General features: G+C 39.1%; 1 protein-coding gene across 1 annotated transcript; it reads right to left on the bottom strand.

The window, feature by feature from the left end:
* Positions 1 to 9,398: 9,398 nt before the first annotated feature.
* On the bottom strand, positions 9,399 to 17,975 carry SMIM10L3 (small integral membrane protein 10 like 3). The gene is made up of 2 exons (XM_087730877.1): positions 17,629 to 17,975; positions 9,399 to 16,047 (listed from the first exon to the last, which is right to left on the bottom strand). Exons 1-2 carry the CDS (start codon positions 17,812 to 17,814, stop codon positions 16,027 to 16,029), a joined length of 207 nt encoding a protein of 68 aa, XP_087587003.1. The 5' UTR covers positions 17,815 to 17,975; the 3' UTR covers positions 9,399 to 16,026.
* Positions 17,976 to 22,600: the final 4,625 nt, after the last annotated feature.

Here is a 22,600-nt window from a genome sequence, read left to right as displayed (position 1 = left end):
CTCAGCTGTTCATGCAACCGTTTGCGAAGCCGCGCTGTAAATCAGATCACTCAATCCAGATTTTAAAAGTACTGCCTAAAATGATCATTTTTAACCAGAATTGTTCCATTGATTAAGTTCATACTCTGGTCCCACAAACAGTTGCATTGGCACAATTGCAGCGTTGGTAAACTGTGACACACAGATGGTGTGGAAAGAAGGAAGGCAGGCTGCTGGATAGTTATTTTGCCAGTGGGGACAATATCCCTGCATAATTCTAACCTTATTCTGAACCACAGACTCTCCATCAATTTCACTTCCTGATCTGTCATGCTCTGCCCTTCTCAAACTGTGCCTGTAGTCAGACTTACATGCTTGTTAACATCTGATCTGTGCAATACTAGGTCATCTAATGATAATAAATTGATCAAGATCAAATATGAGCATGTAATTCCATTCCTATCAAGATTAGCCAGCTATGAATTACAGTGTTTAGACCAAGCTTTATCCTGGCTTTGTACCGGCAGCAGGAAGACAAATGATACCAACTCTAACGTAAAATCATCAGGAGTAAAATGACTCTCCAGTCCTTGTTTTGTGAGGGTTTTGTTTTTTAAATGATGTTGTACTGGTAGGTTAAATTTGTACAAAGAATTTTGTGCCGTGTCGTCATACAAACACTAAATGTATTGTATCATGAAATTGCAGTTGTATACTGGTGAGAGTATGCCTTCAGCTTCTCTTGTAGGTTATTTTTTAATACATAGCTCCTGTTGAGTCCAGGTGCAAAGAGGAGGTGATTCTTTGTTAGAAGGTGATGGGTAATATTTTTAATTCTTACTGTCTCTGACCAAGAAAGGTCCGTATTTATTCCAACTGCTGCAGTTAGAAAGAAACACACAAGGTCTGAGGCAGAAAAACATCACTTAAATCCTTTCCCTCTCTTGGCTATACATATTATTTTATTCCTTTCATATCCTCATGGGTGTAAGAATAATCCCATACACTCCTATACCAAAACAAACAGGGTTTGGTAATTTCTTACCATAAGAAGTATACTTTCAGTTTTAAAAGATCTTCACCTTAATTGTCTTTCTCCTGCTGTATTTCTCTTTATAGTCTTAAAGAAAGATAAACTGTCTCTAAGTACAAGAAGATGTTAAGCAAGGGAGAGTCAAAGTTAAAACTTGGCAAGCACTAAAACAAAGAATTTTTCCAAGGAAATGGAGGAGACGGGTCAAATTAATTCCTTATGTAACTCCATTTACCTCAGTGCAGATACGCGAAGGATGGATTTGGTACCTTATACCTCTGTAGTCAGAAAAGGATTTCTGTGATCTCAATCAGCACAGTATAAAATAATCATTCTTAAGAAACAAAATTATAATTTAAGTCTGATAGAACTGCCCTTGTTATTTTTAGTCCATTAATATAATTGTAAAAGAACAATAGGTCTACAGAACAACAACAAAAACAGCTTCATAAAAAGATTAGTACATGATGATTTGCAGCTTACATCCTTAGTAACAATTTTTTGTGGGAAAGAGGAATTCATGACAGACTGCTAAAATGGGCAGTCACATCAGGGACAGCTTCTCTTTCTTGTAAGTTCCAAAAGCTTTTCTCCAGTTTGCTGCATTGCAACTTTAACTTTTTTCCTCCAATCTCCTTCCTCTCCCCTGACCACCCCTAATTCAGTTCTCCTTCCCCTCAAGTTTCTTTGGGTTCCACTGCGTTGCAGGGATCTGTGTGGTTTCTCCTTACTGTTTTCTAGATTTTTCTCTTCAGGCAGAAATATTCAACCTCTTGGGACAGATAAAGGAGAGATGTTTGGCCTCCATCATAATTTCTTTTTAGATTTTACATTTCAATATGCTTAAATTTGAGATGCTTTAAAATAACACATTTTCACTGTGAGAACCCAGCCTCCATGTGTCAATCTGTAATACTCAAATATAGCTGTACCCAGAGATTATTTCCATTTAAAAACCTTATTATGAAACCTCAACCCCTGCCTCCCCACCCCACTCACAAACTTAGGAAATACTTTTAATATCAATACGTTAACATGTTTTCATAGTGTAATATAAAAGCATCCATGTAGTATATTAGTGCAATGAAATTGAAGTCAACAGTCTGGGTTTTTTATCCTTACCAACTTGCAACTATCAGTTTTAATACAGAGGAAAGGATCTGTGTATACATGCATATAAAAGATGTGAAAATACAAAGGCATTTATTGAAAACAGACAAAACCAGGAAGATGATAAAATAGCAGAAGGAAGTGGCCTCAGATATAAAAACTTTTGCTTTGTATAGCAGAATTTATCAGTAAAAGCTAAGGTTGGCACATGGCCATGCTTCAGATAAAACAAGCAATGTAATGTAAAACAAAAATTTGACTTAGTGTACAAAATACAATAGACATTTGAAAAACTAATGTCCTACAAAGTGATTCAATTAAACATTTTTGCTTCCTTTTTTTATGTGTATCTTTAAAAGCTTCATTATATTTTCAAAGACCAGAAATCTCAGTTGTACAGATGCAAGCTCTCTAAGGATGTCTGCATCAGGTGTGCCATTCAGCAGGATGTAGGAAATTTCCAAATATCCAAAATTAAACAAAGGTGGTAGAGATATATTTTGAAAGCAGATCTTTTACTTTCAAAATAGCAGAACTATTAAAGCATGTTTTATAGAAAAATGATTCACATGTTTAAAATATCTACTGCACAATTTTAATCCATAAAGCTACTCAAGTAAATGTGTACTGCTCAACCTTTTCACACTGGATACAGAATATTTTTTTTAAACAGAGTATCTTCTCCATTTCCTTGTATGTTCATGGGGAAAAATTGAAACCTTTAGGAAATAACAATACATTTATACCTGAAAGACTTTTCACATAAAAGTTTTTTAAATTTGCTGTTGACTGAGAACACTTCAAAAGCATGAGAATCTGGGATATTTAGTTCAGTTATTGTACCAGCTGAGAACAAATGAATTCTTTTCTGCAAGGGTGTTTTCTCCTCTCTGGCCTGGTAAGGCCTGCATTCTGGTATTCCTGCTAGAAGAGAAACCATTTCGGTAGAAGATGGATAATGAGCACGGCTAAATTCTCATGACTAACAAAATCATGCCCTTGCTCTTTATTCCCATCTGTAAGGCTTTTCCAGAACTCAGCATGTATGGAAGACTCCAAACCTGAAAAACAAGATGGCAGATAACTACGATTAAAACAAACAGATAATTTTTTCAGCATCTTCATCACATTTGCAAGATAAATAGACTGTTATCCGAGTACTATTTATATTCTTAAGCAATGTCTCATTCTCTCACAGTCAAAATCTTTTTTAACTTGTTGACAAGAATGGTTATCTCCTTCATAGAGTAAATCATTCCATGAAATATTTTTAGGCATTTCTTATATTTGAATCTTCGGTGTCCTGATTGCTCCTACGGAATTCCCAGATTTACTCTTTATGAAGAACAGTAGCCTGGCGGTTCTTTTTCTAGCTGCTTTTTCCTGAAATGGTCTGGACTTTCTGCATAATTTGTATGAAGCTCTCCTTTCTAGAAATGTTGTATTTCATTCTGTTTTAGTGAAGCTGAGATACACAGATTTGAATTAAAAAGAGATAAATTCTTCTTCGTGTTCTTCAGCTAAAATAATGAAAGGCTGTCTTGAACTATTAGAAAGGAGATAATATTGTTTTTATTAGATTATGAAACTGCAAGTAGTGACAGATAAATGCAGGTAAAGCGGTCTTCTCAGAAATCTAAACTGCTAATCAATAAAGATGTTATTCCAGAATGCTGGCCATAGGCAATAGGAACAGGTAAAGCAGTACCTTTATCACACTGGGATTTTGGAAGATCTGTATTAATTCCAGAATAATACCACAGAAAAGAAAGGCATGCTTTTACCATGCTTAATGTAGCACTTAGGGATGTGTTTCCATTCTTTGCTACTGGGCTTTTTATCATTTATGGAGAGCACTTAAGCAGAAATTTATTCTTGAGTTAAACAAGCAAAGATATTCATGCATGTGTGTGTTTATATGTAAATATTTATATATGGTTATATACATGCAGTCAGAAAACTACAATTTCATATTTTATGTTAATGAAATGGTCTTTTATCTTAGATCACAAGATTAGAGGTATGCTGGGAGTATGATGAGCAAAAGACTCTCTGAAGGCTGCTACAAAGCTGGCGTGGGTGTACTGCATTGGCTTCAGTCCAGTTTTGAACAGAGGCATGACCACTCACATTCAATAATTGGTTGAATAACGGGAACTCTTTTTTGATTTCCTTACAGAGCCCATTAGCAGAAGTTTATAGACGTAGACTCCACCTCTGAGTTTGGAGTCTGCCTGATTAAAATAATTTCTCCTCCCCTTCTGTTAACAATCAGCAATTGTTTAACACTTCTGTAGTACTTCTTTAATAAGGCCACTGGTAATAACAGCAAATTTAAAAAATGTCATGTAAAATTCTCCCTGAATTATTGAATTTACTGTTAGTTGAGGTTTCTTCTGTTATAAGTGGAAATTGCAAGGAGACACTTACTACTCTGCTGATGTGTGTCTCAGTCGCAACATCGTTTAGAATAACTGGGAGAAACTGTGGACTCTTCCTTACAATAACAAGAAATTATTGCAACACAATGTTTGTCGGATTAATCTGAAAGCAGAATTTGTTGTGATTTAAACTGTGAAAAGAAAAAGAGCTCTGAAAATATTTTTTCATACCCATTTCTTCTAACAGCCTAATTTCTTGTAAGGACTTTCTAATTAATGTAATTTGGTGTGACTTCATTAACTCACCATTTCAAGAAGATAGTCCTATATATTTTCTTCATCATTAGTAGTAGATAAAAATACTAAACTTCTATTTTTTTAACTGCAGCACCAACATCAAGCAGCTGAATTTAAACAAAGTAATGCAAGAGCCAGCATATCGCAGGTGAACAATGTGTAGTCAAGAAACAAAAAATTAAAGTTTAATACTCCGGGGGGAGGGAAGTTACACTTACTTTGCATAAAAAGCTGTAATAACCTTGTTAACAATGACTTCGTGCAGTTCGTGTGAGAATATCTAAAAAGTAATAGTGACTAAAGCTACGTAAAAATTCTTAGCAAAAGCTGTTATCAATTTAATCATTCAAATAAATTAGCAAATTATACCATTTTATAAACTGGAATTCCTAGGAGTTTTCTCTGTTTTGGAAGACCATCCAGTATGCTGTAACTTTGGACATTACGTATTTTATTTTTGTAGTTCTCAGTTGGTAAATACTGACTCTTTCTTTCAAAATAATACACTTATATTTTAACATTGTTTTTGTACGAGGAGTACAATATTTGGAAAGTATGCAATGAATTTCAAAGCGCTTCGGGAACATGGTATTGTCTCCATTGAAATTGCTGGGAAGATTCACATTGACTCTACTGTCAGTAGACCTGGACTTTTAATCTCGCCTAAATTTAACAATATTCCCATAAAATACACAAGTCCAGACCTTGTAGTTTGGTTCACGTAGGGAGATCCTCATGCTTACAGAGCTCTGATTAAGTCAACAAGGCTAGACATCAGTACTGATCTTGTGTGACTGGATTACAGGATTGAAGCTGTGATTTGTCCTACTAAAACCACTTTAAGTTACTTAAACAGATAAGTCCTACTATCAGATTTCTTTTCTTATTGATTACACTTTCTGAAATGCAAAAAAACCTAACCCCAAAACCTTGCTTGCTTTCTCCACATTTTTAATGGACTACTTCACCTTCTAGTTCTGCATTATCATAAGATGTATGTAGGACTGGAAGGACAACAGAAATAACTCTGGGGGAAAAATAGTGGAAGTGTAATTTTCTTTTTCCATAAAACAGATGTAAAATACTTTTGCTTCTTTATTTCCTCTGAGCCCATTTCCAGTCTTTATTTAACCTCACCCCCTCCGTGGGATCTGAACTATTTGACAGAGTTCCTGTTACAAAGGAAAATCAGATCATATCTATGTTGTTTCTTATCTCAAGTTGTAATTCACATCTTCTCACCCCATGTTTCTGGCAAAATGACCTATCAAAATTAAACCAATAATATGTTCAAAGCACTTTTTTTTTCTTGGTTGGTCTTTTTTTTTTCAACCTGAGTTTATTCCTTACCTCTCAGGTTTTGTTTGTTAGATTGAGAAGAGTCATCTTGTGTATGTCGTTATCTATCACAGCTAGAATATCTGCTAGGAGGCAGAAGTGCAGTTCCCTCCTAGGCAGATCAGCTACTGGATTTAACAAGCACATGTGAGTAACAAAGATTTACCAGAGGTATTTTCACTGATAAAAGCATTCTTGTATAGTAACTATAGTAACAATAGCAATATACAAAATGTAATCAAACCTTTGCACGATGCTGTTTCAATAGGGGCCTTCAGAAAAAATACTTCCTATGTGAGGAAAGAGAAACTGCTAAATAATCCATTCAGGAACAGCTACAATGCTTCATGGATACTTCATGAAAATATATTAGAATTAACTGTAAATTGAGCAAGTAGTGAAAAAGCTTGATGACCTGACCATAACAAAACATCCAGTGATAAAAATCTCTACACTAGCTTGCTGGCATTGGCAAAGAAGTAGTTTAGCTAAATAGAAAGAAATCATAAGATACAGTTATCAACTGCAAACGAATGATTATAAACCAGAAGGAAAATGTGAGGAAGAGCTCTGAAAATTATGTTTGACAGTGACAACACAGACCAGACAGCTTTTATTTTAACCAACAGATTGTTGGGAACACAGACCATATATCAAAGTGAAGGACTTGAAACCTGCTATAGTCTGTACAGATGTTCTCACTCAGAAAGCAGCTAGAGGGAACAGAAGATAAAAGAAGGCTGTCCAACTTGGAAAAAGGTTTAAATTTTCAGTCTGTCTTGACAAGTAAATCTAGTTTCTGTGGTAGTGTCTGATTTTCAGCCTGATATAAAATTCAACAGCTACAAACCTGACCTAAAATGATAGACACCTGAAGGTGTACAAGCAAGCCCTTAGAAAGGTGCTATACAGTATCACAACAAATTTTTTTTAGTGTTTTTTTTTTTCTTTAATGCTTTTGTATCGAAGGAGGGGAGCAAAGACCAGAAATTGGAAATGTTGTAACTGTTCTAACTCTGGAGCAGGTCATACGTGCTTGCAGTCAGTGTGCAATACTCGGAATGCAAGGCTAAGATCTGAGAGGCAACTTAGGAATTTCTGCTGTAGAAAAGATTTTTTTATTATAGAAAGCAAGACAGGCTTACTGAGCTCAGAAGGGTTATTTGTGAATAACTTCCAGCTAAAGTGATTAAGGGCTCCAACCGCTACCCCCCAAAAAAAGAGCATCAAAAACATCCTGCTTGTCATTGCTGCTGAGTTTTTGTTCAAGGAGCAAGAGGTGACCATTTGACTTCTGTGTTGGTTTTGGTCCTTTGCCCTTGGGGATACTTTTAACAATGCATAATACTTGAAAGAATTCCAAAACGTGTTGGGTTTTTTTTTTTCTTTACTTTGAACTATGAGGTTAAAGATAAATAAAGGAGTATTTTGATAGTCTAGAAAATATTTGTGATAACAAATAGACGTAGCACTTCCTAATGCTCAAGAGACTTATAACGTGCTTTTTACAAGCACACGGCAGTTCTTGATAACAAGACCCCCATCCAATATTTTCTTTTTTAATAGTAGGTAAAGCACTCTACCCACTTTTAAAAAATCATCTTCTTAAGAAATTTGAATATCTTCAGCAGAATCTTTGGTATTTGTGTTTGGTTTGAGGTTTTGTGTTTTTTAATTTTAAGCTGCTATCCTATCTGCCAGAAAAGGCAAGAGCTAAGAAACATACTGAAGAGGTCAATGTTGCGATGGGTCTAAGTTGCTAAAAGGTTCCACTGGCAATCTCAGATTGAGAGCTGACAGATGAGCTGCTCTCGTAGAATTCTATAGTATGAGATGATCAAAGAGAGACTACCACAAAGTCATAGGCCACCAACATGAATCTGACTTCAAATCCTAATAGGAAGAGATTTGGATATGCACATGGTAGCATGTCTATTCCTGAGTTTATCTGCAAAAGCATCCTGAGTTTCTTGAAGCTCCCCATGTACTGCAGGTATCAGGCCCATTTATATAAATGTAAATAAAACTATCAATAAACCATCTGGAAGTGATGACAACATGAGTAATTAAGGCTAGATCACATCACTGTCACAGTGGGGTGGCTGGAACATCACGGGCAGCCCAAGAGGTTAGAAACTCTTACCTGAGTATGTACCACGCGAATTCCAGAAGCAACGTGGAACCCACAGTGAAGTGCAGGGAGAGCGCTGATAGCACTTTTGTAACTATGGACATCTAACTACATGCCAAAACTTCACAGACCTTATTAGATGATTGTGTTCATTTTCCTTCCCCCCTCCCCTGATTTTTTTTCCTGTTTAAATGCATGTTTTGAGGGAAAAGATGCTCTCAGCGTTCATCATTAAGAAAAATAGTACACGTTAATTTTGTACTCAAGATACCAGCCTTTTCTTCCAGGTTGTCAACACCATTTCTTTTCAGAATAAATACAGCACGTAACAGTAACGTACTTCCTCAAAATGTATCACTTGTGGCATCAAGGGACCCTGAGATCAAACAAAAACTGTAAGTTAATTATATCTTTTGAGTCTAGAATCAAAAAATCATCTGATTGCAACGTTCTGAAGAGAGATCTGAAAAGTGCATGTTTTCTGGTTTTTAATATGTTTTTTAATGCTCAACATTAAGCAGAGGATACATGTTTATTCCACTCCTTTAACGTGAATATTTTATTCAGCAAAAACAAGAGGTCTGACATACCTGTTAATACTAAGATGATTTTAACCCTGAAGAGAAACATCCAGAAATGTTACCGTGACTTAGGCAAGAGAGTTGCAATGGCTGTTCTGCAGATTTAGCATGGTTTGCTTTCCCCTTCTACAATGAAACTATGTTGCAAGATTAGATCTAGTTAGTTAGGAAATGCCTTGGAATTACATTGAATGTAACTGGTTTGTTAAGGTGTGTCACTGAAAAAAAAAAAAAAAAAAAGCTCACGTAGAAGGAATGCCTGTGAATGAAACTGGTGGCTAACGTGATTAAGCTAGCCTAGAGCTCAGATACCAAATTTCCAAGGCCAAGCATAAGGCATTTAGCCCTTTTATTCTCACACAGGTTTTATATATGTTGGGTATTCAGTAAACGCACATCTCAAATTGTATCTCTGAAAAAGCCATTCACTGTCTGACTTTAAATTGTCAGAAACCTGATCTCTTTAAGTACATCTGTACAATTTATACAGTGAAAAATTGGAATGAGAAGCACCAAAACTAGCTCTTTTGTTGAGGACAGACAAAAGATCACTTTTTAAAAGATTTTTATTTCTGTTTTTAAATAGCTTGATAAAACCCATCAATTGGTATTCAGAGTTCAATTGTAAACAGTTACAATACATTACCGCTGTGTATTGATTTTGTACATTAACCTATTTGCAGTGACAACCCATAAGACAAGTCAAAGTCAGCATATTTATAAACTGAAATCCACTGTACTAAGAAAAAACGATGCCATAACTGAAAAATATTTAAAAGACTGATGTTTAACTCCCTCCTGTGGTGTAAGCGAGCAGCATCACAATCAACAGCTTCTGGAAGCTTAGGTAGCACTCCGTAGTATTCAAAAGTCTGTATTCACCTCATTAGGACAACAGGTTTCAAGTTTACTATGGAGAGTCCTCTCAAGTTAAAAAGTGTTACAATAAATTTCTAAAATACATACAAAGTTGTAAACATCTTTCTCTGGAACAAACAATGGTTTGTGCCAGCCTCCTCCATCTCCCACATTGCAATAAAAAAAAAAAAAATTAGGGCCAAAGACCAAGGCCATAGACTAAAATTGTTCTGCATGGATAACGTCACAGTTTACAGGAAGTATTAAGTGTCAGCATTTAACATTAGTGTCAGTCACCAGCAGACAGCAGAACCCATTTTGAAGAAAGTTCATGGAACACGCAACTTCAGGTGATGAATCAGGCACTAAGCGTTAGATTTACCTACTTTTAAGAACAAAAGCTTAAATTACATCTAGGTATTTTTATATTTGATAATAGGTAAAATTGACTACAAACAGAAAATTAAAGAACACTGATACTTTTACAAGTCTGGCTTTTAGTCATTTTTGCTACCAGGTTTATACAGATCTTCCACAAGGAAGAAAAGAGATTTGCAAAACGGACTATAAATATATCGAGATCACAGAAATAAACTGGATCTTTTCAAGGCAGATTTTCTTTCTGGAAGTCCTTCAGGCCATTTTTTCTAAAATGTTCTAGCTTTTACATTTATTTCATCATTAACAATGAAATAACCATCTACTGGGTCTGAATCTTGCATCACCAATTCCAAAAAGACCAAGATAATTGAGATTTTGGAATGCAATAGAGGATTAACTTTGAAGTACAAGCCAAGAGGATTTACTTAGCGCAGGGTGGTAAAGGATAGCATTATTCTAGCACTTCCATATTATTCTTGTTTTCACACTGTCAGCAGATTGATATCTATGTCCTTGTATTTAAGTATGTGAGCTGATCATAAATATTAGTATTTTCATAGGCAACAAGTTGTTTATTTGAAAGTTCTATTGAATGCAGCTCTTCCTTGAGGATTAGAGGCTTTGTAGTCTGAGATATTAAAAGGGGATTTGTCACAAATATTTAAAAAAATCCAAAAAAGTTTTTTTTTCCCCAGTTATTGACTCACAGAAATGAGTGTCAGAACACATTTTATTTTATGCACTCTCAGAAAAAAAAAAGGTTTCAAAATATTAGGAGTACATTCATGTGAAGTTTTCAGAAAGTTATACTAATGACTTAAAAACCAGAAGAGTACCGAAGCTAGCGTAACTGTTTCTTAAGTTTGACCTCAATGTATTTGATAAGCCCCAAATTCTAGCTGCAGTTCTCAGCTGACAGAGGTATTACAAATTTGAATTAAATATTAGATTTTAATCAAAGCAGCTGTTTTGAAGGGAAAAAGCAGAAATATGTCATACTGACTACCGATTGCTCTGTCAGATAAACCACTTGTCATACACCCTAATGACAGAATACGGATGCTTACATCTCTACATGGTTTCTGTCAATTTGTTATGCATAATTAACTACAGGGGAGTGTTTCTGAAATGGAACAGAATATTAGCATATACTTATGCCGAGAAATGACGGGGAGGGAAGAGAAGGAAAATATAGGTAAGACCAGGCCATAAAAACAAAAGGAACAACTTGACAAAAAGATGATATATTAGGGGAGTACGTGGAGGCTTGCATCTTCCAAAAATTAAAAGTGTGTATACCTATGAGGAGGGGCAAGGGAGGAAAAAAGGAGAAGGAAAGCAAACTTTGGCAAAGCTTAAGAAAGTGCAGTCTTTACAGTCCTAAAAAAAAAAAACACCAACAAAACCACCAAAAAAAACCCCAAACAACAAAACACCAAACCCCAAACAAACAAAACCCCACAACAACCCAACACTGAAAAAGCAAAAGGCTAAAAAACGTCTACAGATAAAACTGTCTCATGGTGCATGATGATGCACACAGATGATTTCTAAGATTGCACTAGCTAATATCACACCGAGAAATACAACACCATCTCTACTGCATTTTGCATTGTAATGTCAGAATGTAAATAAGCATTTGCATAAGCATTCCAACATCATACTGTGATAAAACACTTTTTCTCTACATGCAGATCTCTGTGCGCACACATTTAAAAGTATATTTTCTTTTTCAAAGCAGTACACCATATAGTAAATTTCCACTCAACTGTACATTTATGGGAAACTACTAGGCAATTCTCTAAATATTGAATATTTTCTTACTTAACTTGTTTTCTAATAGCAGAAATAGAACTCTTCGCTACGTAGTGCAGGAAGGATCTGGACACTGATCAATGAAATTTTAGAAAGCGTGAGTAGAACCCTGGTATTTTGCTTAGAAATCCCTCTTTCCAACACCAACAGAAGAGCAAGATGAGAGAGGAACTGGAAATAAGAAGGCAACTCCTGGTTCAGTATAAAGGTCCCTTACCCCTACTAAAAATGTTATTCTTCTGTACTGTAACAATCATCCAAGACAGTCTCAGCACATTTACTCAGAAAAGCAGTTTCCACATCTGACTTATTGAAGCCATGAAACTCCATACAAACCAGTTCTTAGCTGAGACACCTTCCATCTTTTGAGATGAGTTATTATCAAAACATTTGTAGGAAGAGAACAGTGGCCTAAACCATATAGTGTTTGATTTATATATAGTTTCAAAGGATTGCCATCCTTCTGGTCACTATTCTCCCCCAGACAGTAAAAGCCATTTGAGAATTGTTGCTGCCAGTCAAACAGTTCTATTAGTGCAAGAACAGCGTTTCCAATTTATGGCCTCCCCAGGCTTAAAGTGCAGTACATCGCGTGAGATTTTAACATACCAAACTATCCTTTATTTGAGTTTCAGAAGGAATGTTCAAGTTAGAAAGTTACCTTTTAGGTTTTAAGCAATAAAATCCAAGGCAAAGTACATAAACTATCTTAAAATGGAATAAATCCACTCACTGAAGACATATTCTTTATATCTTATGTTCAATATACATATAATACACAAAAAAAAAAAAAAATCAATCATTTTCCTTAGCTGTATTGTATCTGTATTTAAAGTGATCCTGTAATAAGTGATTAAAGGCCACTCACTCAGAGCAAATTCTGCTTAAAACAGGACTGTATTAGCTGGACTGTGATAAATAACATGATTCAGCGTTCCGAGATCCCCTCCTGCATACGCTTGTCACCAATAAAGAGACAACCCTTGGCACCCCACTGTACACACATTTAAATTCTAATTTCTCTCATGTTTCGTTTCTCCCCCTTTTTTTTTTTCCCTTTAAAAACACCATGAAGAACAGGTACGTTAAAAACTGGATTAATGCTTTTATGCCTTTAGCTGCTCCTCTTGCTTATTAACCTAACAATATCACCTACAAGTTTTTGTTGTATACAACTATGGTTCCCTAAATCCGTGGTTCCCAAATGATGTACAGCAGAGTAGAGAATCTTCCAGGCCAAACCATTCAGCTGAACAGACAAGGTCTCAAGTAACAACTGCAGGTACAACTGTGCCAATCAGTTCTTTATATAGGAATTTCAAGCACTCAGTTGTGGATGCAGGATTGTGTTTATGTGCAACTTAAAAAAAAAAAAAGCTCACCGTACAGGAAAAGAGTATTTCTTTACCTATATTGCTAGTTATAGAGAATAAGATGCAGTTGCACAATGTTTTATCTTTAGCAATCAAGGCAGCTTAAACAGGCTCCAACCCCTCCCCACCTTCATTCCTGCACCGGCAGCTCTGCCAAGTGTTTTTTTGGATCAAGCTGTATGCAGACGACAGCTTAACATCATAACTCAAATAAGCCACAGACTTTTGGAGAAGCGTCTTTGTTTCTGGTGTTTTGGGGTTTCAGATCCACATTGCTTCAGCAATCTTGATCCACAAACACTCATGTTAATACCACTGCAAGGGTGATAAATTGCAGCAGTGGAGATGAGAGTGTATAGTATGAATGACTTGCCTAAAAGGAAACTGTTGCTGCCAAAATAATTGCTTACAATATGCAATCCATTATTATATTGAGGTTTTTGGTAATTTTGTGACAGGTAATCATGTGGACAAAAGTCTAGAAGTTAAACAATTAATAAAAGTACACCAGGGAAAAAGTTATTTTCTAAGTTAAAGCTAATGACTTTTTATCTCTTCTAACATCCAGAAGAAATAGTCAACCAATGGGGATAATAAAACCACAACATATCATTTTAACATAAAAAGTAGTATATCTTACTTTCAGCACTCAAATAAGGTTAAAAAATTCCAACATTTCTCCCCGTAACACTGATAACCAGCATCTCATCTTCATAATCAAGGACTTCTCTACACAAGTGTGCTAACACCCAAATAAACACCACATTAGAAACTCTACTGGCTTTCCAGGTGAATGCAGTTCAGACTAAATGCAACATCACTTTCTCTCTCTCCAAAATGAGGCAAGCTAGCTAGCAAAAAGGATAATTGGTGTGTGATTCACTGGCATGACTTTACTCTGCATTAAGCCCTCACTTCTAACTCGGAGTGAAGAGTGAGCTGAAAACGCATCCTAACTCACCATATCAATACCTCCCTCTTTGGGTAAGCCCCTAGAGCACATTAATCCCACCTACACCAAATCCCTCGTTGAGAATTTTGGACACCGAGTTCAAACTTTGACCTATTGCACAATGAGTTTCTCCATCTAAGTGCCCATGGGAGCCTATTCCTGCAAATTCTTATTCACAAGCAGCTCTATTGATTCCAACAATCTTGCTCCATTCTTTGCCAAACCCCGTCGTCAGAAGTCTGTCCCAAAGCCAAAGTCAACAGGCCCAGAAATGATTACTGTGCTTCAGTGATAACAACCACTTTTTCAAGGAAAGAAAACATTCTTTTGGAAAACTGTTTATAGCGTCTGTTGTAGCGCAATAAAGCTCATGAGATACTGTTTAAATTAGAGCAGTACCATCCTTGAAAAGGAACACTGCTGAGAATTGCACTGTACCGAAGATCACCCTCCCAACAGCTTTCCAATTCAAAGTGTTTTTAAGGACTGATACATTAGCTACTGTTGGATTCAGAGCAGGAATTCAATTCTACAAGAAACAGTTTCATTGGAAATGGTTGTAAATAGTAGCCAGAACACTCTGCTAATACAAACCCTAAAGAAAACAAAGGATCTGTGCTAAACAATCAAATTGGGTTCTAGTCTAGTGTTAATGGCAGACCTGCACAAGTCCCAAAGAGTTTTGGGATTAAAGTTCTTTCCACTCAGATGCAGATATTCCTTACAAAAAAAGTCCCTATTATTCCAACAGCCAGTTTTACTAGCAATTACACAAGTATAATTTTTACTTCAGCTGTCTACTTCTCACTAAAGCCCGAAGTGTAATCTTTTCCCTGTTAGTCAGTCAATTACGCTTCTATTAATGTTAAAAATAGTAACTATTAAAATCTTAGTACTTTTTTACGTTCACTACTGCATACCAGAGACCTGCTAGTGCAAAAGCTAGCACAGAAATTACTAGCTGTACGACGTGAAAATTATTAGTCACATATTGTATATTTGAAAGCATTTGCTTGTATCCAAGTGTTTGCTCTGAAGATACAAGGTCTAAGTAACAAGGAAAAAACCATGGTTTCTGGTTGTTTAAGAGTCCCATAGTGTATTCGTTCAGTGAGGCAACCGGAACAGAATAGAGATCAGGAAGTCCACCAAGCTCCAAATCTTTAAGAAATGCAAGCTGCAATTCATTCTCTTTGCTGCTGCTCATTTCTAATTCCAGAAACTGCAGGTTTTTATTATACCGCAAATTTCCCAGCCAGAAGTGTGCAAAACGTACAAAGTTGTCTCCTGGACAGCATGAGCTAAAGTCTCCAGCAAAACTACAAGCTTTCTCCAGCCAGCCCATTACTGAAACACTATTAATGCAGTAAGAAACCCTATCAAGACTGTCCTTCCCAGAAGAAAAAAGCAGATGAAATGAATCCTTCCAAGGAGCAGCTGTACTTGAGTTCCTCCCTGCTGATTCACTCAAACTCAGAGGCATTTCCTTGCCAATCAAAGGCAGAGGTATAGTATTAAAGAGAGAACAATTCCTGGTGTTAAAATAAAATAATTCCTGTAAACTGCTACTATGATTTTGAGAGTTGTTCAACACGGAATGTATGTATGTCAGGTGAGCTGCTGCCTTGTGATGATCTGGGCCACGGTCACATACTCGTTTCTGGTTTAAATCTTCTTTCTTCATAGTCCTAGAGAAGACGAGCATAGCTTTCCTGTTTCACGACAGGCTGAATTTGAAGAAGAGTGTGATTGACTCTAGTTGCAGCATACAGTGCAAGCAGCACACCAAGTCACAAGTCAGTGGATCTCAATATGGACCTAAAGAGAAAGAAAGCAGAAAGTTATTACACTAATACCCCAGTTCCTTGGTGCCTAGTATATTTAAAAGAAAAAACAAACTTTAACATAAAGAAAAACAATAACCCAACTGCAGCAAGTAACGGTAGTCCAAACAGTCAAGTCTCCCTACAGGCTGCTTGAGCACATCCAAAGGGGTAGGAAGTACACCCAAATATAAACTTTCTTCTGTAGTTTCAGTTTAATCTGCTACAAACTCTCTTTTGGTAACAGGCATCAAAGTGAGTCAGCAAATGAGCAGCTAGGGAGATTCGCTGCATACCAGTACCGTTTTCCTTAACCAATAGAAATGCAGACCGTAACTGATTAGAGGCTTAACATTAAAGGCAAATATCAAAGTAATCTTCCTGTAAACAGAAGTGCCTGCTGAAGTCAGCCACGCAACACTGGAAATCAACAACATACCATGCACAGCTCCCCAAAGGAACGGGCCAGACTGGCTGCACCAGCGTAGTTAGAGGGTATTAGTTATATTGTAGTCAAATGGCAAGCGGATGTTGTTACAAGAGAACTACTACATACCAACACAGATAACAAGCAACAGCAAGGCATTTTTAGCCACCAAGGTTACTAAGCTACGTGTACGACTCCTGGCAGCGTGGCTCGATTTCAAGCTTCAGAACTGCAGGACGAGTCTCGAAAATAAAAATATGAGACGCCACATTTTGACCCCTTCCCATTTCAACTTACCTTTTACAAGTCACAAACTGCAGCCAGACTTGTCTTTCAGCCCTTGGCCACTAGCCAGATGTCAAAACTTTCATTACAGCTATGTTTATGAGGAGAAAGCAAGCGTCTGATGTTTGGGCTAGAGCACATGTTCATTGCATGGCCTGCTTCTGTTGCCAGTTAAGTTAAAAGTAAAGCTTTCGTTTCATCACAAAACAAATGGAACTTCAACCCTACAAAGAGCGACAGCTCCTCGTGTCTCTAGGTCAAAGCTGTTTTAGGGAGCTCCACGTTTTGTAGAAACAGGCTCAGGACAGAAGAGGTGCAAATTAAACTTGAGCTGTCATTTCCACGCAATGACATTATGATTTAAGACCACCTCCGCATTTTCTGTGCTACAATTGTTCTTGACTTAAAAAAAAAAAAAAAAATACGGAGGAAATTATTTTATTAGCGCCTTACGGGGCGTCAGGAGCGTACTATCAAAACGCACACATTCACAATTCGTCGTCTGTCTTGAAGTTAACAACGGCTCGGGAAGAGGAACGAACTGGAGGCGCGGAAGCGGCGCGCCTGCCGTAACGGGCGCTGACGCGGCCGCCGGAGCTGACCGCATCCCTGCGGAGCCCCGGCGACGCTTCCCGCCGTGACCCAGGGGAGCGCGGCGGCCGCCCCGCCGCCCAGCCCAGGGCGGGGGACACCTCCGACGGCCCTCACCGCTACCCAGGGGAAGCGGTGGCGGCTGCCGAGCCGCCGCCTCCGGGAGCGGGCGGCCCCCCGCTCCCACCCCGCGCCCAGCAGCGGCACCCCCGGGCTGAAACCCGGGGCCAGGAGCCGCCGCCCCCCCCCCCCCGCCCCGGCCCCGCCGCCCACCTGCAGCCGCACGTTGAGCATCATGGAGGCGACGATGTAGAGGTAGGGGAAGTTGATGCGGAGCTTCCAGGCCAGGTCGAAGAAGATGAGGAGGGTCCGGGTCAGCCCCTTGCAGAACACCCCGTAGGACCGGGCCGCGGCCGACTGGGAGAGCCTGGCAGCCAGGGCGGACAGAACCGCCGCCATATACCCCCGCCCGCGGCCCCGCCGCGCCGCCCGGGCCCCGCGGCCGCCCCCTCCCCGCGCCCGGCGGTGGGTGACGCCAGCGGGGAGGAGCCCTCCGCCGGTGACGCGCGGCCCTGCGTAACCCTGACGCCGTCTCTCGCTGAGGCGCGCTGCCGCGCGAGACCGCCCCACGCGCCTCTGCCCGCTGCGCATGCCCGCACGGGGGAGGGCGGGGCAGCGGGCTCCGCCCCCCGCCGGGTGGGGCCGGCCTGAGGCGGGAAGGGGCGACCGTTGGAGCGCGCGCGGCCGGCGGGCGGGAAGCGGGCCGCAGCCCCTCACGGCCCCGGCCCCGGCCCCGGCCCCGGCCCCGGCCCTCGGGCGTTGAACTCGGGCTGGGAGCCCACGCAGAGCTGCTGTCATTCCTAAAATCCGTTTCCAGTCGAGCTAGCCCCTGTCGGCTACAATTGTTCTGAGGGCTTCACCCAGGCGTGCGCACTAACCTTCTCCATAAAAAATCCACCGGCCGTCAATATTGATAATGATTTCTGGGTTTGGGTGGGGTTTTTTATAATTTTGTTTTATTGTTTGCGCAGTCAGGTGATCAATTCTGCAAGCCAGCTGCTTCCACGAGGAAATACTTCCTATGCTTTTCAAGCCAATACTTAAGTTATTTTTAACTTAAAATACAGCGTTCAAGTACAGGTTGCACTTAAAATTTCCAAAGCATTTTGCAAACATTTCCTAGGAAGCTCTTTGAGATAAAATTATCATCGTGACATTTGCTTTGCAGGTAGGGGAAAACGCCCCAAAAGATGAATAGACGACCAACACCATTTATGAAGAGGGCCCTTTTTTTCCCCCAGAACTGTTCTATACAGTTTCCATTCAATCAACTTTTAGTAACTGTAAAATGAAACAGAAAAATCAATATCTTGGTCTAAAGTCCTTGTAAAATACAATTTTATTGCCACAGAATCACGCTGGTGCACAGAGAAAGAATAATTCCAGAACAAAACTGGACATCTTCCCAGGTTTATCTGCAATTCCTTTGTCTGTACGCCATTAATTACATAACAGAGTGGAAAACTCCTGGAAAACCCTGTGTGTGTCTGGAAACCGTACGCAGTTCAATGGAGGAAACTACAGGCGCTGGCTGGTGCTCTTGGGAATGGGACTGTTTTAAGGACACGGGGTGTTGGGAGAGCTTGTGGGTGTCAGGGGGGAGGAGGTACCGCAGGGCCCTCCGGCCTCACTGGCGGCTGCCCTGGGGTGGGAAGGGGTAGAGCGTGGTTTTAAATGGCAGAACCAGTGAGCAGAGCTGTCCTTAAGGCGATTTTTAACCCTCTCCAGCCTCTGAACAGACCTGAAGGAACCCATTTGGATCTCAGGCCTTTAGATAGCCCCTTCTTAGCATGGAAATCCCTGATCTACTTCCTTCAGACCCCGTTCTCCAACTCGGGACAGCTGCAGGTCACTGCTGTCTTCTAAGCAGATCTGACTGAATTTCAGGCTGTGGAGTTAAATGTGTCAGAGTTAAGATTATCCTCCTGACTCTTACAAAGCGAACTGCCACTCATTCAGATCAAAAAGGTCTCAAAGAAAATGTATCTTAAAACCTGCCTTCTCAGGAACCTCTCCATCTTCCACGGGGCATCCTAGCAGATTCAAAGCTCTTCAGACCCCTCTTTAGCCACAGACTTCTGTCAGTTCTTTAATCAAAGATGGATGATCCTCTCTGAGGCCAGGATTGATCTGTCTGTGATTTCGTATCTTCCGCATGCCTGGCTGTCTTGAGCCTACCTGTACTATTCCAAAGAGGGAAAATTTCGAAGGACTTGTTATCTGCGCTGTTTTCATTTTGGAGAACTGGAAATAATAGCCCTCACTCTCCCATCGGTTCATGCAAAAAATATCCTTCAGGTTATTATTACAGCAAGCCATGCAAAAAAAAAGGCAGGAGCCTGAAGTTATGTATGTTATCCATAAAGTTCATGCAATAGCTTCTGATTCCGGCTTCTTAACCTCTGTCACAAAGTTTTCCAAAGACAGGCATAGTGGTTCTGCAAGCAGGAAAGTAATGTACCCAGCAGGGGTTTTGCCGCTGTGTGCTGTGTGGTATCTCCATCCTCCCCTCTGTGTCAGCTTAGCACGTCTGGTTTGTGAAGACAGTGGGGTATCTTTTTTTCCTGTTCATCTGAAGTTTTTAATAACCCTGTTAGCACTGGAGGCACAGGAACTGAGATGTGTCCAGGCCCTACACTGGAATTCCAAGGTAATTTGAATTCCTTATCGTCTCCGTTCCCTTCGCCGTTATGCATACTGAGAACATCTCCACAGCTAAGCACGAACGTGATTTAGCTGCCACAGGACATTTAGCAGCTTTCCATGATTAAATTGGAACGCAATGTGACACACAAAGGTTATATCAGGAAGCTGATTAACTTTTATATTTATCGGTAGATATCTGCCAGATTCTCATTAGTTCTGCCTCATGCCGCTCGTTGAAACAGATGTGACACAGTATCAATTTTCAAATCTTGATTAACTGTAAATTACTTTTCTCAGTAAAATAGGCAATATAATTAATAAATTAGTTCATAATAGCATCGGTATTGATTTGGATCTAATTATTTAATTAAATAGTGAGATTGATAAAACACTCTTTAGCTTTCCAACAAAGAAAGTAGTGGATAACGCAATTGAATACCAATTGAAGAGATTCACCAGCTTTTGTCACATCAAGATTTGGAAATCAGCTAATTATATTTTCACGGTGAAACTAAACCTCAAAACCATCCCACACTTCCTCCTCCGATCTCAGCTCCGTCACGGTGGTAAAATCCTTTTCAATTTAGCTAGGACACTGATTCCTTTAGTATGCAGAAGTTTGAAACTATCGACATGCAATTGGTGGCTGATGGCTGCAGAGATCATTTTCCATCACTTTAATGCCATCATCCCATTTTTGCTTCCTAACCCTGACTCGTCTTTCTCTGTTGCATCAGACAAGCACATTCTTATCTTTTCAAGTCTTTTCATGTTTTATTTCATTTTACCTACAATTTCTTCTCAGGTGTTCAAGTATTCCTCTATTCAAAGAAAAAATGTTGTGAGTCAGCATTACTGACTTGTTACCTTTTCAAAACGTCCTCTTAAGCTTTCTTAATGTATATCCATTGTATTTAGAAGTAGTTCCTCATAGGTTTATGCAAAAATTCCTCTATTCTACTTCAGGGCTCTTAAGTTACCTTATTTCCAAAAGAATGAAAAATTAGGCCCTTGATGTGCCTACCACATAGATCGATATGATCTAATTGCACTCCCCTGTTTAATTAGGTCTGTCTGCCCTCTGCCTGGGATAGGCCTCTTTTGGGAAGGGACCTCTCTTGGCTCCGGAGCGTGACACAGAGCAATCCTTATGCTTGCGATCAGGTCTCCAGGGCTCTCTGTAGGAACTCATAACAACATAGATAAACTATGAACGCTTAGTATTTAAATGAGACAGAGTTTAGGGTTATTTATGCTTACAGTTTGTTCCTTCTGGTGCCTTTTTATATCCATTGCTATGTTTGCAAAAAATGCATAAAATGATTGATAAAATGATTGCAAAAGACCGAGATTGTAACAGAAACTTGAAAAGGAGAAAAGTCAAATACTGTAAACAATAAAACATTTTGTTCTCTTCAGTTCCTATCATCTTCTGTGCTGTTTTAGACTGAAAGTTCAATTAAAAAAAAGCCAGATGGTTCCTAACAAACCCCTTCTTGTGAGTGCGTTTTCAGGACTGCAAGGAAACTTGTCATCAGCTATGGTAGCCCAGCTGCTGACGCCGAGCTTCCCTTCCCTGGCAGTGATCGGCCTCGGCACTCTGGAATCCCAGACGCCCCTCAGAGCGTTTATTGTCCCTGGTGACAAAAGCGTTCAGTTTACTCTTTCAGTTTGTGATGATGTCACGCTTAGAGCACCCTCTCTCCAAAATCTTTCAGAAAATTAAGTGTACAACACACTGTGGATTCTAACAACACAGTGTTGGCGAGTTACAGTTAGATACACAGGGGGCTACCAACAATATGAACAACTCTTGCAGAAGCTGTTATGTTACAACACAGTGTTGCACACAGCTTGCACTGAGGAGCATCGCTACTCCGACACAGGCAATACTGAAAAGGCACAAGACCTCATTGGAACAGGTATTTTTCGTCAGTTTAATAAAAGCAGGGTCTAACATTAAATCAAAATACTTAGCTGCCAGAAGTAAGCAGAAATACCAGTCACCCATCTCTTGGTAAAACAGAAAGAAGGTGACCGACCTATGTCACCATTAACCTAGATTGTTTTGCAAACAGGACGATTTTGTAATTTTTATATTTAGGAAATGGAGAATAAAACAAACATCTCATTTTGAGAAGTCTTCCTCACAGAAATTGTTACTTAGCAACTTATCAGCATACAATCATTGGGGAAAAAACTCGTAAGTTTTTCATACAATTTCTATATTTTATTTGTGCTAAAATAAGCTCTTTTGTACTTATGTATGATATTTATTCCTCTTATAAGTTCTTCAGAATTTCTACAAATGGTTTTGGTGAGGAATAGATTCCAGAATATATCATCACTTTTTGGCAATTCTTATTTCTGTAATAAATGTACATTTCTGTTCCGAATGCTGACCGTGCTATAGGAGGAACCACTGATTTTAACTTCTGGCTCTGATCTAATGTGTTTTTTGAAGCTGTTTGGTTATTGTCCTGCTTTCCACTCCAAGAGAATCATAGAATCATTAAGGTTGGAAAAGACCCTTAAGATC

The sequence above is a fragment of the Nipponia nippon genome, unplaced genomic scaffold, assembly GCF_047370975.1.
Source record: "Nipponia nippon isolate SJK-2023a ecotype South Korea unplaced genomic scaffold, ASM4737097v1 scaffold_5, whole genome shotgun sequence".
Lineage (NCBI taxonomy): Eukaryota > Metazoa > Chordata > Aves > Pelecaniformes > Threskiornithidae > Nipponia > Nipponia nippon.
The sequence above is the reverse complement of the archived record's forward strand: the minus strand, read 5'-3'. Positions and strand labels throughout refer to the sequence as shown.